Source organism: Podarcis erhardii (assembly GCF_964252035.2).
Source record: "Podarcis erhardii genome assembly, chromosome: 1".
In the NCBI taxonomy this organism is placed as follows: Eukaryota; Metazoa; Chordata; class Lepidosauria; order Squamata; family Lacertidae; genus Podarcis; species Podarcis erhardii.
The window spans coordinates 68514321-68533079 of NC_138497.1; the positions used below are offsets into that span (position 1 = coordinate 68514321).

The 18759-nt window shown below is 40.0% G+C and overlaps 1 protein-coding gene and 1 long non-coding RNA gene across 2 annotated transcripts in view; one reads left to right on the top strand and one right to left on the bottom strand.

The window, feature by feature from the left end:
• The window catches only part of PARVA (parvin alpha), a 63698-nt gene that overhangs the window by 7644 nt on the left and 37295 nt on the right, over positions 1-18759 (bottom strand). The window contains exons 2-10 of the mRNA XM_081879079.1: positions 9156-9245; positions 8972-9042; positions 7697-7799; positions 6744-6884; positions 3875-3990; positions 3006-3064; positions 2344-2363; positions 1312-1373; positions 279-347 (exon numbers count right to left, since the gene is read on the bottom strand). Of these exons, the coding sequence (XP_081735205.1) occupies positions 279-347; positions 1312-1373; positions 2344-2363; positions 3006-3064; positions 3875-3990; positions 6744-6884; positions 7697-7799; positions 8972-9042; positions 9156-9245 (731 nt within the window). The remainder of the gene's footprint in view (positions 1-278; positions 348-1311; positions 1374-2343; positions 2364-3005; positions 3065-3874; positions 3991-6743; positions 6885-7696; positions 7800-8971; positions 9043-9155; positions 9246-18759) is intronic.
• On the top strand, positions 1387-2242 carry LOC309351431. Its single transcript, XR_014160845.1, has 2 exons — positions 1387-1482; positions 1532-2242. It is a non-coding gene; the product is annotated as an uncharacterized lncRNA (long non-coding RNA).

Consider the following 18759-nt stretch of genomic DNA (forward strand, 5'->3'; position numbering starts at 1 on the left):
AGTTAGTTGGATTCTTGTTTTCTCACAGCAAGCATATTAACTTGCATTCTGGGTTACCCACAGCTTGTGCCTATCAGCACCCATGGTTACAAATGGCAAATACATTTCTCTGTGTTAACTTGCATATGTTAGCCAAGCAAAGTGTGTTTTTTTAAAAAAACTAACTAAAACTCAACTTGGCAATAGCTTGACACAGGCTAAACAAAATAAACTGGAGATATACAAACAAACAACACAAGAAACGACTTCTTGCTTCTAACACAATTATATAATCCTACCTGGGTTTCCAGTTCTGTAACTTCCAAATTCAGCTTATTCAGGTGTTTATTCACAAATGTTATGAGAGTCTGAAAATTAAGAGCATACGTAGCTGCTTTTAGATCAGCAAAATTTAATTGTTTAAAAGTATGCTTAAGTTAACATGTAGAAATGCTAACCTAAAGTTCATAATTTTATAAATTTAATTCCTTAACTTGTCAGTTTATAAGAGACAGGCTTAAGTTTTAAATATTTTATGGTTTTATCCATTGGTCAAAAATCCAACTTTGTCAAGCCCCATAACAAACACTGAACAAATAATAAATACATACTGTTCATCACTTTAAAAGCTATATGAGTTATTGCTGCTGCGGTATGATGGAGGAGTAGAGAAAACAGCACTGGAGCCAAGAGGTAAGTTGATATAAAATGGCATGCCACTGTTCTTTTCAAGGAAGCCCTGCTGATCTATATCAGCTGGAGATCATATTGCAAAATTCTATAAAATAGAAATTCCTCTATCTGACTTTTATAGTGCCAAGTCTATAAAATGTTGAGAAAGTATATATAATGTTGAGAAAAACTTCCAGATATCCACACTGCCAAGGACAAAGATTTTCATTAAAGCAGGAAAATGGGTACACCATTCCAGGACTTAATAAAGGTTTTATATTTGTGCCATTTTGCAATTGCTAATATTCGTAGAGCTCTATCGGATGTACTTTGGCTGTATCGCATACTAAAATAGACAAGCAGGCTTATGACCCAAGGAGCTTGTATATCTGAACTTCTGAACCCCTCCTCTCGGAATGTGTTCTAATGGTACTTCCTGAGGAAGGTGCTGTACGTGGGCAGTGCATGAACTACAGAGGAAAACACATCTGAGACTGCTCCAAACCCTCCAAAATGGCAAGAATGCTTCCTTGGGTCTTATGGTGAACACCTGGGGAGTTCCTCTTATGCATCAAGACGCATATGATATATGCGATGAAAACTACTCAGATTAAGCTAGCTTGCTCAATATCTACCTAAGTAGGAAAGAAAATTTCCAACCTTTTTCACAACATTGAGTTTGTCTGGAGCGTGGTCAAACAGTGTGTCAAATGCATCCCTTTCTGAAACACACGTAATAACAACAAGCTATTAGATAATGCAGCATTGTAGGATGATAATTCCAGGGCTGGAAGGCCTCAAGTGCTATTGAGACTTACTGTGTCTGAGATAGTTATACTGAAATCATCCTTTACCTTGGTTTACCAAATTCACATCCAAGCTAACCTGTTGTAACATGGGTTTATTTCTAAGTATAGTACACATGGAGCAGATTATCAGGAAGGAAAGTCTGTACTGGAAGATCACAACACCATTAGCAGAATCTTAAACAACCCTTTATTTGAGTGTCTGAAATACTTTTCTTAATGTGCTATAATAATATTGACATGCAAGAATGTGTCGTGTTAGTGTACTCGAAGAAACTACACTACTAGGTAAAATTATCTGCTTTCAAGGCAAACATCGACACGTCACAAAAAAATAGGATTCCCAATTTCAGTTTGGTGTCCTTTGGCAGTTTGGTGTCCTTTGGCAATTAAAACTGCCTATGCATATACTAAGAACAGATCTCCCAAAATTATGGGGCTTGTGGCTTGTGAGGAAGATACTGCGGATCACACCCAGGAGATCCACACATGTGTCCGGTGCCTGATTATTGTCAATATTGAGGAATAATTCTCCAGAGCTTTTTCCAACATGAGGAGGAAACTGGCATTCAGAAGGCAACATAGACCACCTGTGTTTGGGACAGTGGAGCATATGTTGGGGGGGGGGAGGGGGAGCACAAACTAGTGTTGATTTAGGAAATATATACTATTCTCAATCTCCAACCCGCCCCCTCCTGCCCCAGTTTGGAATACAGACTTATTGGTTTACAGCACTAAGATTTACACACCAACCAAGACAACTAGGAACAATGACAACTATGAACTATGTACAGCTGGTTTTGAACAAAACAAGCAGCTGCAGCAGAATTAAGTGAAGTACACTTTAGAAACCTTTCGAAAATGCTAGGAATCAAATGAGACTTACCATGCCGTCCTGACAATGCCCTGTAGAAAGCGAAATAATGCAATTATATGTGTACACACACTTACAGTAATTTAATATATTTCGTTCAGTGCAGAGAGAAAACTGTATATATGGAGTAAATATGCATCTGGTCATATGTATGACTTTGTATTCATAGCAACTGAGGAATAGCCCCACAGGCTTTTCAATAATATTGTATTATGTCCACCAACTTGAATTAAACTGAGCATTTCAGCAATATCACAAACTTCCTTGGGTGAAGGCCATTTAAGGAAGGAAAACTGATGATTCAAACTTTTTTTCTCTCTACCATTGAAATGTTTGGGAGGAAAGCAATCTATTTGTATGCTTCTTTTCTGAAGTGGAAATAATAAAACTTGGGATGTGGAAAAACAACAACCCTAAAATACATATAACCAGGAACATTTCTGTTAAGAAATGACTACTTGAGTATGCAAACTGCTATATCGGCAGCAATTTTACATTTTCAGTTGCCACCCTTTCCACTTTGTTTACATTATCTGTTGTGGAACCCTTCTTAACAGTTAAGTTATAAGCCATGTCCGAAGCAGTCCTCTCTTAGAATCCCCAGGAATGAAGGTTAAATGTTAGCAAATTATTGAATTTCCAAAGCAGATCAAACAACAGGAATGTTGACATACTCAGTGTTACCAGTTATTTCCTCTTGGATCTGACGGGACTGGAGGATTCCTTCTCGTTTCTGGGGGGGTGAGGGGAAATGATTGATCATTTAATATTTTCAACACCAATATTTATTGATTTTGTGTGTGTGTGTGTGTGTGTATGTGTGTGTGTGTGTGTGTGTGTGTGTGTGGATACACACACAGAGATATATATATTCATACACACTTACATATATGCACACATACACACATGAACATACTCTGTGTAAAATAACTACAAAACATGAATGCCATTAAATAGACAACATAAATATAAAACAACTCCCCTCCAAAATTACATCATTTCTATTTATGTACAATCTAAGAGACTTTGTATGTTGCCTAAAAGGCACCTGTCCTGTGTGCAAACAAACAGGAAGGAATGCCTTCTGTGACAGAAAAATTATCTGGAAATCGCAGGTAAGATTACTGATAGCCATTTACCAACCTTATGGGGAAAGTGATTAAATTAGATTATATTGGAATATCTTGAGCAGATTTGTGGGGCACACAGTGGGCTGGAAGGGCAGAAGAAGGAGGAGAAGCCCACTCATCTTATGCTGTATCTCAGCCGTTCACTTCAGAGATCACTGTATGATACCTGTACACTTACATTCTGAGCTAAAATCATATTTGACATGCTTCGCATATTGATGTTACAAGTGGTCTGTTGTGCCTTCAAAGAAGGACAATGCAATGCTTAGCTGTGCCTAAGGAAATGCTTGTCCTTCTGACTATTTGTGTTGGCCAGAACTGATACATACCAACACATACATGTTAAAAGTTACTGCATTTCTTGAAATAACTGTGTAAAAACAAAGATCTTTTAAAAATACAATCATCCCTACCTGGACAACAACAACTTGAATAGACACATGATCTGGCAGTCTGATTGGGGCTCGAAAGTACTGTGATAACGCAACCAAAAGGTGCAGTATTGCAACAAGACTTTTAGCATGGACAGCTGAAATAGATTAAGAAGTCAAATTCTGTAAGGCAAACTAAAACAAATATTTATTTTAACATGCAGTGCCCCTTCCTTAACTATGTGGGATATTTTATCCTTTGGTGTTGCTGCCCGCCAGAGATTGCTGAAAGAGTATTTTCTTCTAACTCCTTCTCTTTCCTGCCATAAATCAACTGGTTCTATGAAAACAACTAAATCAAAAATACTCCTCAGGTAAGATTTTGTTGCGTGCCTGGATCCCACTGGCTTGAAGATGGAAATCTACGCTTGATTCAAAACACAGATTTTATTATGCCGCTATATTAAGTGCTATCTATGCACTCCCAGCGCCGTGCCTTTATCTTCCCTATTCCTGTGTCGATTTATGAACTATCAGAAGAATATTTTTGTATTCATAACATGCACTTAATTCATTTTTAAGTGTCACAATGTCTGCAGGAAGATGAATGAGCCCATTTAGCTTGTACCCTTGAGCAATAACTTACTAAACTGGATGACTCAAACATTCTTCATGAACTTGTTAAGTGTTCTTGTTATTATAGTTTATTCACAGCAGGATTTATATGCATAGTTAGCACTAACAAGACGGAAAGGTATCAAAAGGCTTACTGCAGGAAACTTTTAATCTGTGAACAAACCCCAAGCTTCAAAGGTAATGATATACAACTGTATTATATTTGTTTTCCTGGGTTTGCATTATCACCAAATTCTCAGGCAATGTCCTATAAACATAATATTCTAGGTATCTTATTAACCACACACTTTTAGGTTGGCCACAGGTTTCTAAATAAAGCAGAAAAATAACCAGTGAGATCTTCTCCTGGATTTATCAGTTTTTGTGCAGAGGTTTCTCTGCAGAACTACCACTCAGTGTATTCCAAGTGACAAACTTTGCAGGCAAGGAGCAGGGCAAAGATAAAAAGGATACAAGTTTAAAACAAACAACTCACCCAATGTCAAAATAATTATTTGTATATATATATTGGTTCTAGCCAGAAAAAAGTCTGCATACACAGGCTGTAATCCATCACATTTAAGCCCTGTTCCCTTCAAATATATTTTAGCTGAATACCACTTCAATGTTCCTTAAGATCAAGTGTGGTGTATTGCCTTAAGTATTGGGCTTGAACCGGGGAAATGAGGGTCCATTCCCAGCTAAGAAGCTTTATGGGAATGTGGTATTTCCACCTTACGTAGCTCCATGGGCTGCTGAAAGGCAAGATAAGGGATGTCCCAATGTACACAGTTCAAAGTTCTTTGGACCAACTCTGGGAAACCAAGTGAGCCGGTGTGGTGTAGTGGTTAAGAGCAGTGGATTTGTAATCTGGTGAACCGGGTTCGATTCCCTGCTCCTCCACATGCAGCTGCTGGGTGACCTTGGGCTAGTCATACTTCTCTGAAGTCTCTCAGCCTCACTCACCTCACAGAGTGTTTGTTGTGAGGGAGGAAGGGAAAGGAGATTTTAGCCGCTTTGAGACTCCTTAGGGTAGTGATAAAGCGGAATATCAAATCCAAACTCTAAACTCTCTCTAAATCCAGTGGAATAAATGCAGGGCCGGCTCAGGATTTAGGAGGCTGTTGGCAAGATTTGCTCCAGTCACAGTGCTTCCCTTGCCCCCAGAAGCTGCCATATGCAGACCTGTTCCTATTTCTGCTCCACTGCCCAGAGGCAATGATGCTGCACTTCCTTGTTGCTAATCACTTGCCAGGAAACAGGAGAAACAGTTGCTCCTGGCAAGTGGCATCACTCATTCACTTGCCTTCCTGAGGGGCAGGAGTCATAAAGAAGTAGCAGAGAGCAGCAGCTGCTGCCTGGAGGGGACAGAGGGCAAGCAACTGCTGCTCTCTGCTGTCACCAGTGCAGACAGGCAAGGAGAAGGAAGAGCCATGTCCTAGCCATCTCCTCCTGTGCTGTACAGAGAGGAGGAGGAGGTGGCACATGGAACAGGGGAGTGCTGAAGCTATGGGAGCTACTGGTTCCTCTTTAGCCAGGCCTTTGGCTGACTGACATCTAATGCCCTTTTATTAAATGTGTTGTGGAAGGGCAGATTATTGGGTTGTCTTTGTTTTCATTCTTATTATGTACTTTGTGTTTTTTACATTGTAATTGTATGTTTTGACTATAACAGGTACAAGGCAGTATACAAACTTTAATAATAATAATAATAATAATAATAATAATAATAATAATAGGCAGGTCAGTTCTCACTGAGAAGGAGAGCAGGTGTCAGTCTTGGATATATCACAATGCCAAAATAATAAATAAAATGATTAAATTGTACAATGCCTGAATATTAAATAACTCTAGAAACTATGCTGCCAACTGCTTTGAGTCTCTTTATATGGAAAAGCGGGTTATAAACCCTTGGAAATAAAAAAATGAATAAAAAAAATGCAAGTTCCATAAGGAGCTGGTAATAAGAATTTAAAAAAAGAACTCATTCCCTGCCATGTATGTACAGGGCCCATACTGTGCACGCAATAGGAACTGTGGGGTATGTGTGGAATCAAGCATAATGTTTTGTGTACAACTGTCAACAGAGGTAAGTACATTACTAATGAGGACATATATATATATTTATCTATACTTCTGCACACCTTACACCAAAATTCTAGATATAAACTTGCACACTGCTGAATCTGCCTTCCAGCTTCTGTCTAATTCAATACGTTTTACAAAACGCAGTAGAAAAACATAACTTTTAATACCACCAGTAACCAAGAATTCCACTGTAAAATGTGTAACTCACAGTCAACGTTCCACTTGATGCTCCTTGGAGGAAGTTTAAGGGTTTCATTGATCTTTTCAAGGACTGTCTGCAGCTTTTGTTTCTGAGCTATTTCAGACTGTGTGACTTCAGCAACGTTGAGTTTCTCACTCTCTAGCTTCTCTGAAGTGATAATGGAAGAAAAAGCTGTAAGTCTACACCTCAACTCCATGTACCAAGTGCAATGCAAAGACATTCCGTCCCACATATAACAAAGGATTTTCTGTAGATGACTGGTTTGAAGTCTCAAAATTTGGCAACTTCTCAAGCCTATCACACTTTGCCTTCTGTTGCACCTCTGTTCTCCTAAGAATTCCAACTGATTTTCCATTTATTTCCATTTATTAATACCCCGCCCATCTGGCTGGATTTCCCCAGCCACTCTGGGTAGCTCACAGCATATATCAGAATATACTAAAACATTAAACATTAAAAACTTCCTGATACAGGGCTGCCTTCAGATGTCTTCTAAAAGTCTGGTAGTTGTTCTCTTTGACATCTGGTGGGAGGGCATTCCACAGGGCAGGTGCCACTACCAAGAAGGCCCTCTGCCTGGTTCCCTGTAACTTGGCTTCTCACAGTGAGGGAACTGCCAGAAGGCACTCGGTGCTGGACCTCAGTGTGTGGGCAGAACGATGGGGGTGGAGATGCTCCTTCAGGTATACTGGACCGAGTCCATTTAGGGCTTTAAAGGTCAGCACCAACACTTTGAACTGTGCTCGGAAACGTACTGGGAGGTGTACATGCTGCGCGGGGCCACCACTGCTCCAGAGCTCACCCAACTTTGTCCCATTCCATCTTAATGACTACATAAGTTACTGATGCCTGAAGCAATATGATATGTAAAGGAATGGAAACCAGTGCCTATGTTGCTCCTAACTACAAACAAGCACCTGAAAAATGTCTCCAGTGATATGCATAAAATTATTTCTCACCGAAGAGTTTCTGCAGTACTTGTCCATCGTACAGGTCTTCAGCCAGGTCTTTTACAATAATTCGTTCTCCTACCAAAACATCGTTAATCCAGTCAATTAGCACCTGCGCAAGAAACAAAGATTTAGAAATAGTTCATATGTGTGTACATCACAAACCAACTTTCTACTTTGTGCAACGTGGTCTCAGAAATGACAGAGGGTGCTTCCGAATAGTAGGTCTGATTAAATGTTAATTGTACAAAATTAGACAGAACAATTCCTTCTGATTTCAACTGTGCTGGGATTTTGTCCTCATGGGCAGGAATCTTTTAATTTCACATTAAATAACCACCGGCTACCCTGAGGCCTTGGAATACGGCAGGTGTTAATGCATAAGCAGGCAGAGTTATAGCAAAATAATAATAATAATGTTGGAATGCAAACACGGAAGAGGCAGTGGGACTGAAATACACCTACACCTACACACACACACACACACCCCCTCAGTCTCTAGCATCTGTGGAAACTTAATCTTCCAAGCTTTTGGAACAACATTAAACTCTGAAAAATGCAAATTTGCTTGCCCTTTTTGTCATTGGCAGGGCTTTTGGCTTCTACTGTAAATTTGAGATGTACCATTGTTGTTAAGATTATTATTTGCATTTTTTTCATGTTAGACTATGTTTATTTTTTTATTGTGCATTGGAGACCCTGATAAGAGTCAAATTGGCAATATTTGAGATAATTACCCAGCCCAATTGGGAACAAAGTCAGGTGAAAAGGAGAGTAGGGATTGTTCAACACTGAAGATGTGATCTCAAACCATTTTCTCTTAAAGAAGCCAAGGATCCTCAGGCTGATCGCTCCAGGAAACAGGGAACAAGCTTTTCAAGGTTGATGTTCTGGTCCTTACACAGCCAGTAAAGAGGAAAACTGATGGAGTAGCATGAACCGCAACTTAAAAGTGCAATTCTATATCCTTATGTGGTTTTCCTTGCTCTCACAGTGGTTGGCCAACATGGCGTAGTGGTTTGAGTGTGAGACTAGGAGCTGGAATACCAGAGTTCAAATGCCCACTTGGCCATAAAGCTTTATGAGGGACCTAGGGCCAGCCATCGCTTCTCAACTTAACCTACCTCACAGGGATGTTTTGTGAATTAAACAAGGAGGGGGAAAACCATGTACAACACCTTGAGCTCCTTGGAGAAAAGAGTGGAATATAAATGCAACAAATAAATACATATATTTTCTTTGCTTTGTATTTTTAGAAGAGTTTGAAAGTGCTTACATATTTACCTTCATTAGCTCCTGTAGTTTTGGGTCACTTCTTGAATTTGGATCAATCATGGTTCGGACTTCATTTTCCTCTTTAGGGGGGTGGAAATGGGGAAATAGGAGATATCCATTACAAAGAAGGTAGGCTTGTGACATTTTGTTTTCATCCATTAGTTAGGCTAAGCAAAAATGTATTTTAACTTACCTAGCATAGTATCTTCAGGATCTAGTTCAAAAGGGATTGGGCTGAGTGGTAGGTTAATGGCATTTATTCCTTCTTCTTGTAGTTCAGACACTGAGGAGGAGAAAACAAAATAAAAAAATTCCTTCCAGTAGCACCTTAAAGACCAACTGGGTTAGTTCTAGGTATGAGCTTTCGTGTGCATGCACACTTCTTCAGATACATGAGGAGGAGAAGAAATAAAACAGTTCAGCGAAACTTGTCTTGCTTTTTTCTTAGCATTTACATCTTAAAGCTTTCCAGCAGCAGTAAGAACGTGAACTCAAAGCCTAATCTCCACATGTATTTAGCAGAAAAGTAATGGATCCAACAGTGAAAAATATTTAGCCAATCCAAATTGCAGCTCTCATGTGTAACTGACAATAAGCAACTTTGTGGGGAGCCAAGCACTTGGACCTGTATGCTTTCAAAGATTTTGAGAAAACTGGCATGCACATGCAGGGGCACACATAAACCCAGATCTTCCCCGTTCTTTCTCAGTTTCATGATTTGTTCAAGCCTGCTAAAATGAAGAGGTTCTGGTTTGGCTCTTATTTTTTCATCCTAAATTCTACAAATTCAAACAAGACTGTAGTCAGCGTGCAAAAAAATATTACACATCCTTTCCGTCTACCACAAATCTAACTGCGTAATTTATCACAAAGGCACTCTGGTCACATTGCCAAGTTGCAAAACCATGAAGCATTTTGTTACACTGATGTCAGACACCGGTCCTATTAAAAACAAAAAGTTACATTGTGGAAATTCTTTTGTTTTGCGTCATGCAGGCATCTAAAATTTCAGCTCAGCTAGCTCACTGGAACTTTTCACATTTATTTTTTAATTAGCGTTTGTTAATTGCCCCACAACTGGGCTGTCTCAGCAATGTACAAAAAAAAAAGTTAATTCAAAACGGGTAGCATAAAATACAGTGGTGCCCCGCAAGACGAATGCCTCACAAGACAGAAAACACGCTAGACGAAAGGGTTTTCCGTTTTGGAGGTGCTTCGCAAAATGAATTTCCTATGGGCTTGCTTCGCAAGACAAAAATGTCTTGCGAGTTCCTGCGGGTTTTTTTTCCTTTCCCCCCCTTTTTCTAAGCCGCTAAACCGCTTATCAGCTGATCTGCTAAGCCGCTAAGCCGCTTATCAGCTGATCCGCTAAGCCGCTAATAGCGCTAATCCGCTAAGCCGCTAATGGGCTTGCTTCGCAAGACGAAAAAATCGCAAGACGAAGAGACTCGCGGAACGGATTCTTTTCATCTTGCGAGGCACCGCTGTACCAATGCATTTGGCAATAAAAATACCAGGATCACACAAAAAAGTCTCTAATATGTTATATTTGATGAAGCTAATCCAAAGAATGGAAATATTTGTGTATGTGTGGGCATGTGTGCTCACACTCACACACCCACACCCTAAAACATCTATTTTTAGCCGAACAGACATCTTAATCAGAAGATTCAGGAGTACAAGTTCATAAATCTAAACTATGAAATTTGACCAAATGAGCCACATTCTGTCCTTTAATAATGCATATGTAAGAGCCCCCTCGAAGTTAGTAGAAGCTGATGAGCACAAATACTGCTGCCCACAAGGTTTAAATTAGCGTTATTCCCTTAGCATATGCAGACTAGTGCTCCACGGTTCATTGTATTAAGACTTCCTCATGTACTTTGATAACTATTTCTATTTCCTGAGGTCAGTGATTTTCCAACTTTGTACTTGTAAAGAGCTTCTCTTACTTCATTTCCCATCATCACAGAGGAGAAAGGAGGGGAGCAGCTGTGAAAGTTTCACACCAACCTCCCTCTGGCAGTAACTAATCTTCCCTGCTGTGGGAAGACGCCAGATATCTCCCCTTAATTGCGTAAACATGGTTTGTATTGTTGATGCATTGGCTGCAATGTACTTGCTATCTCCTTATGACAGTTCCGTATCAATGCAGTTCTGTGGATTTCAGCTTCTTCTGTGGTCACTAGTATACAGTACGCCGCCTTAGCGAGGACAGGTGCTAGGTGAAGAATTAACTGGGAAAGATAACATTGCCCACGTTTGTGGAACATGTGGCTGCTTGAGGTAAGTCAGAGTCCATTGCTGCAGGCCTTTAGAAGAGCTCTAAAAGATTTATTAATTCCATCTGCTTCAATGTATTATACAGGTTTTATTGGGCTGCTGAATTGAACTGATTGAAACTGTAATCATTTAAATAAATGAAAAAGTTAAGGTAAGATTTTAAGATTGTATCATTGAGTATTTACGCTGCCCAAACCAATGCACTGCTGTAGTGCTAGAGATGCCAACACTCTCATGCGAGTCGTTAGAAATGCTGTACATGAGGCTATTGCTGGTGGCTGTCTCATTAACATCATATTATCATTTTTTAAAAAAATAATAATAATGCTATTTATTGTTATCAAAGCCACAAGACACTCTAGTTACAAGGTGACAATTTACTTGAATTTTACCCATATAATCATTTATGTTAAACAAAGTGAGATAACCCAGAATTTAACAATGACAGAAAACCTGGTACTGTATAATGCCCACAAAATTCCCACTTTAGTGTGCTCTCCATTATTCTGTGGTAAATGGGGCTCCCTCTCAGAGCCCATCAGTACACAGAGGGAGACCAATGACACTGGGTGCACTAAGATGCTCCCCATCAGGGACTCCCCAGCAGTGAGTTAGCTTTAAAAAAAAATGCCTAGGCATCAATAAGCTGATCAGTACTGATAGTCTCCCCTTTGAAGTTCATTTGCAAGCAATTGGCTCTAAGAGCCACCCCCTTAGAAAGCAAATGCTCAGCACCAATCAGCAGACAGCTGGTCCCTTTAAAATTTGACATAGCTGGAGTGAGGAAAGGAAGGATCCAGTCCGCTGGCCAAATCCAGTTCCTTAAATATATAAAAACATGAAAAGAAAAACACATACACCAAGCACTAGCATAGATTTAATGCAGCAGTGACACGTTCGGGAACAAAATGCAAGCAAAATATATTCTGTTTCTTTTCAGGAGGATCAAATAAAGACTCTGTAATGAACCTTTGTGCTAAAGTTTGAGAAATGTAAAAAAAAAAAAGGTAGATCAAAGTCAAGAAAAAGGAGATTTTGCACCTTTAGCTGTAGTGTATACATATGTGTATACTGAGTTTCATTTAATTTACTACAGATGAATTACTTCAGCTAGATGCACAGTTTTGTACATTTTGTACACAGTGTTGCATGCAAATGAGGTAAAAGCCTCTGGGTTGGATCCAGCTTCCTGTGAGCAAGATTTCACTCATAGGACATTCCCACTGGAGGAAACCACGGTGGCCATTTTTGCCAATTTCCCCATACCTCTGCAGCCTCCTGTGAAAATCCGCACGGGGTGGGGTGGGGTGGGAGGAGGGCAAGCAGAAGGCAAACCAGCATCCCTGCCTCCAGTGAAAGCCTCTCCAAAGCCCTTTGCATGCAAAGAAGGAGGGCAGGTCTGGATTCAACCCACTGTTTTGAGGGCAGCGATGAAATGATAGAGCAGTTAAATGTGTGATTGAAAATTAATTATCAGAAAACACATAAACATAAATTTGCAACTATGCAGATGGCTTTTTATGAGGTGATCAATTTGAAAAGTGTGTCCAGAACATAAACTGCACATTCTTAAGCAATTCGTTCTCAAAAGACATAATTAATGAGGGAAGCACCCCGAAATGGGCACATGCATGTTTACAATCGAAAATCATTTTCAGGAAACCATCTGTAGCACAACACTGTCCCTAATCCATTAACTGCTGACTCCCAGCCAATCACTTGTAAAGGTGACTGTGCAAACAACATACATCAATCTGATGGTGATGCATTAGTACACATTTTCCAGAAAGGGCCTATTTTCTGTGGCTGTTTCACTTCTCTTTTAAATAAAACATAAAAAAATGGAAGGAAGTCAAACAACACAGTCTAATTGGCTTGTGTATAATAGAAATTAAAGGCCTAGTGCCTTGGACTTTTCTCATCTGCCCAATGTTGTGCAGTGCAGCAGTATTTTTTGTCTAATCCATTATCTTTTTCCAGCTTTCCGTTAAATGGAACCAGCAAATATTACAAAGCTGTTGATCAAAGAGGAAAAGAACACCCAAAACAAATGATACTTACTCAACACACAGTAACTGAGCTTTTCAGCCTTCATTGTATTTTTCAGAACCATTTTGACGACACAGTGTCTACCATCTATTCCAATTCCCATTCAGCAGGAAGGATGGATTTATTTTAATTTTATTTTTTTAAAAAGCATAGTCTTGTCTTTACGCAGAAATGATGCAACAGCAACCTTGCATTAACGCCTCTTCCAGCTGGATAAACACTATATCCTTTGAAACTTAGTGATGGTAGAGGAGAATCTTACAAGGGGTCACAACAAGGTGTGCTGATCTGAGAGACTGGAAGAGAGAACCAGGGCGCCTCTGAAACATCACCAACCTACAACACCACCACCCCACTGTGGTGATGACCTATGCCAATGTGCTGCTGTTCCCACCAAATGAAACCTTCAATGAGAGAGAGAACCTATAAGGAGGTAGCTTCAGTCAGCAGGGTACTCAGCGCCTGCAGATAATGTGAGGCATTACAAGGGGCATGCCAAATGTGAAAAAAGGATTTGTGATGCCAAGAGCTTTCAAAACTAACAGTTTCTGCTCTATATTTAGCCATACCTACTTCTAACACTTTCTTCACAAGCAGAGCAGTGAGGTTTCGCTTCTTAAACTGCATTCTTTCAGTTTAAGCTTTTAGGAAAAGATCATCCTAGCCCACGGTTGTGGTTGGCAAAAAAAAGAAGAAAGTAAAAGAGAATCTATTTTTAAAAGGATCCTAGGGATTCCACAGATTCCTTCAGCTTTCTTCAATAACTGCATTGAAGAAATAACAAGACCCATCAGTTTGAGGGAACACATTTAACCTTATGATTCCATTACATATTCCAAAGAATTATGTTCCATGAGGGCCTATTAAAGCAGTGGTAGTCAACCTGTAATCCAGATGCTGGAGTACAATCCCCATCAACCCCAGTCAATGTGGGGCCAAAGGGCAAGGGAACTGTAGCCCAACAGCATATGAAGGGTACCTCATTGGCTACTCCTGTCTCATAGGTGCCACAAGTCAGGGAGAATAGCTCAGTATCCTCTAGGAGCAATGCCTTCTTGGCAGTGATCCCTGAGGGAATCCTGTCAGATCTAAACTGTTAGCACTATAAAAGTATATTGTTTTAATTTTGCCACCACTGATGCTCCTTCGCTCCAGATAACTTTGTTCCTAATGCCAAAGCACCCACAATTAGGTTATTGCAACGGATATTTTCTACATAACTTTTGCTTGTAATGTGAAGTTGAGCAATGAATGCGACTTGAATTACCATTCTACCAGTACTGACATTTCAGATAACACCACTTAGCACTTCTATACTGTACTGATTTAAAGCAGAGTTGGAAGGGGATGATGCATTATCCCAATGACCTACAAAGTAGGTCAACATTACTATCCACATATTGAAGGTGTGGGATGAGCTGTAGCTGAGGCTAGAGGTTGTCTGAGGCCACCTAGTGTACGCAGTGCAAACTGGAAGGGGAAGAGGTGGAAACATACGGTAAGTTTTCTGCTGACTAGGTTCTGTGACATCTTATGGACTAATCCATTGAAGTCTAGAGCTTATTTCTTGAAAAAGTTGGATTGGGCTGTAAAACCGCAGCCCACACTACCCACACTTCATTTAAAACACAACTCACAGATACCAAATAAAAGCTTGGTGAAATGAACTGGATGCTCTTCTAGATAGGTTTGCAAAGGGCAGCAGGTGAAATCATACTTCAGCTAACTATGTGGACTTTCCTCTTTCTTTAACCCAGGCTTAACTCTATACATTAAGGAAAAAATGAGTTGTTGGTTTTGGTACAGAAATATTCTGGGTTTGAGACTTGGCAGAAAAGCAACGGCTCCTCCTTCCACACACCCACACTTCTGGTTGCTGATGCAGGGCCATATACTGCTGGAGCAAGAGAATCAGAGAGAACACAACACAGCAGCTGACTACACTTCTGCCATACCAGCTTCACTGGTTTCAGATAAGCAGGCACGAGCAAACAAATAGTCATGTAAAAAGACGCTGTATTAGATTTGTCCCTAACTTCCTGAGGTAGTTGCCAGGAGCAGACGCAAAGCAACTGGTAGCTAACACAACAATGAATGTGCATGGTCTGTCTCATTAGCAAACACGAGGCTGTAAATGAGGCTGCCTGGGTTTGGGATATGTCAAAATGTTCTCAGAACATTCATGATTTGAGCAACTCAACCAAACAGGAAGAGCTCTCCATGCTATATGCGGCATGCATTCACATATTCCCTTTCCCATCAACAATAAATTTATTTTAAAGCCCTAGCTACCCTTTTGCAGTACTGGTATTCTTGGGTATTAGTTTGACAACAGTGTCCACAACATTGGTGTAGCTCAAGACTGTCAAGGCATGTCAAGGCAACCTGGAGTGTTGGATAAAAAAAAGCTTCAAAATTCTATTTGTTTCAAAAGAGCAAACACACACAAGAACTGGTGCCTTGCCACCAGCTAGAGAAAGAGAGAGACACTGGATTGCTTTCAGCTACATAGAACATAAACTAGATTGCAATCCTGTACACATATGTACAGTCCAACTAATTTCAATGAATTTTAAACCCATATAATTGGATGCCAAATTAAAGCCGTAATTCTTTAAAAGCGCTTCATCCACATGCACATTACTTTTCAGTACTGTGATGAATAAATAATTCTGATTCAATTTCTACCCATATCTTTGTACCACAGTAGCATGATTGCAGAAAACTTCAAATAAACGCTTTCCAACCAGGCAGCTGAGTGTTAAGTTAATCAGTTCTGAATGCCATAAATATGAATTTACAAATGCCAGCTTATCCAATATAATTCCCCCATGTTTCTGGTGTTAAAGTGTGAATAACTCATGCAGCTGTTCACAATAAACGCTTTTGAATGCAATCAAGTAGTCTCTCTGATACTCATGTTGGGAAATCTGATCAAACTTGTTCAGAACACAGTCAAATATAAAGCACATAGCAATACAACTGTGATAGGTTATTAGCAACCAGCAGAATTAAGGAGACCTGAAATTAAAAGATACTTGGTTCCCAAAAAGTTTTGTTACAATAAAACACAAAACAATTTTGGCTAAGCATGTCTAAATAGGTTTTGAATATACAGATTTTAATTTTTTGTTTTGTATTATTATGCAGTTCAGATATTGCTAATCTGTGTATACTAAAATTAACAACACACACTTCAGTGCAAAAGAACCAGCTTTTTTAGCACAACATCTGTTAGAAGATTATATATTTAGAAAACTACTGACCTCTGTGCTAAAGCACAATGTGATGCCTAGCTAATGCGACATAAAAACATTACCCTGCCAAAAAAATTAAAATATAGCAAAGCAAAGCTAACACCACAAACATCAATTCTGAAAACACCCTAAATGCTTAGCACAGATAATCATTCAGAGCCACAGCAATCAACATGAAAAAGAAAATAGCAAGGGCTGTAGCATCCCTTACCTTTGGGGCAAAAAGCTCCACATCCCATTGTACACTATCCAAGCCCTCATTTTCTCAAACACGAGGACAACTAAAAAGTCCCCTACTTTTAAAGCACTCCCTTCTGCTGCTGCCCTGTGTAGCTGTATTATGCTTTTGAGTCTGTATCTCTACAGAATACTCAATGCACATTGCAACTCGAAGCTCAATGCATCGTAGAACAACTGACTGACTGCCTATATAATTTAATATGATGCCACAGGAGACTCATAGACCATCTGCAAAACAAACTACATTTGCCATTCCCATCTCGGCAAATTTCATCTAGAAAGCTAAATGTTTTGACAAACAGGCAACCTCATTTATCCAAATGACTTACAGAATTCTTGGGCTATTACATTTTACAAAGCCCATCATAATTACAGCAGCAGGGAATCGGTGTAAGGCAGATATTAAGAAGGCCGTGGTGGGCAGTGGCAAAACATTTCCTTCACTCCCCTCCTTCTCTTCACTGCCTCATCAACATCTACTCTGCAACAGCTCTGAACCCCACACCACAGATGTCAAGAGTTATCCATTTCTTCATTGCCTCCTCTCCTGTTCTCCCCTCACCCTTGCTCCCCACCTCTTCATTCACCCTTGCACTTCTTTACTCTGCCAATGCAAACATACATTTGAACATATATTTGCTGTGCTCCAAGATGCCTTGAAAAGCAGCAGGTGTGTGTTGAAATAACGTCCACCACACCCGAGACGTTTTATCATGTTTTTATCCCCCTTCCCCTCTTTCTGATTAACTCTGGATGGCAGTGAAGAGACTCAGCTGCCCAAGAGACCACAACAACAGATCCTACCCTAATCTCCTGGTGGTCCTCAAAAGAGCCTTCCTAATTCAAGAGCCAAAGAAAAGGAATGGAATGGTGAACTGGGAATTCACATCCCTGGTTTATGTTCCTGCCTCTCCTTGTTGCTCTGTTGGCCTTTGGGCCAGGCAACAGTTCTCAGATCTTCCGTGTAAGTGAAGTCATGGAATACTTGCGCAGCTCAGAGGAACCCAAGAGCTACCTTAAGTCCTGTTGTGCATACTGCTTTGGCATGGTCCTGTCTCCTCATTTCAAAAGGGGCGATCATGAAGGATGGGTGAGTTAAGTAGTTCAGAGTAGGGCATGGCCAAGTAGCTGGTTGGCGGCCCGTGCAAGTTGCCTCAACACGGATGAAATCTGTATGCACCAAGGTGCTCCACTCAGCAACCCAGTGCAGCATTCCACACCAGCTGGAGATTCCAGGCCAATCCCAAGGGAGGTCTCATACAAAGTTCATTACAGTCGTCTAATTGTGAGGCTACCAATGCATGAATCTCACTGGTTAATATATTTAAGGAAGGGAAACCAGTCTGCATCGAAACGGTCAGATTCAGCATCTCTCCAGAACGCCCATTAATTATTAAAGTGTTCAAGTGCAGTTAAACCGATTGCCAGACATTCTCTCTAAACCACTGGATTCCTTCAAATGGCCAGCTTATACTCAAAACCCCCACCCCAGGACTATCTGCATCACCTGGCCCTCACTCAGGTGGCATGATGATCTGTTTACTCCCTTCTACTGGTCTCTACCCCAAGGGATGTATTTCCCTTATTCATTTTTCTCAATTTGGAACCAGGCCAGTCACTATTCATTTGTAAAGGAGCAGAGATTAGAAACGGGGCAGAAACTCAATTCAGTTTGCATTTAAAGGTGAATCTATCAAATTTGCTCTTTCCAAAACAACATGAGAACAGAACGATGGCCCTCTTTCAAAATTTGCAATGTTGTCTGAATTTTGCGGTGAAGTTCTCCCACCAATGTTTACAAAAATGTGTGCATAAAATTAATACGTTAGTGAAAATAACATACAAGACTACATTACATCAAGTATGGCAGCTAGAAAAATTGCATACAAAAAAGTGTTTAGTACAAAGAAATTTGTACAAAAATGCTGGTGAATTTTAATGAGGTTTTTTTTTAAAAAAAATGAAATC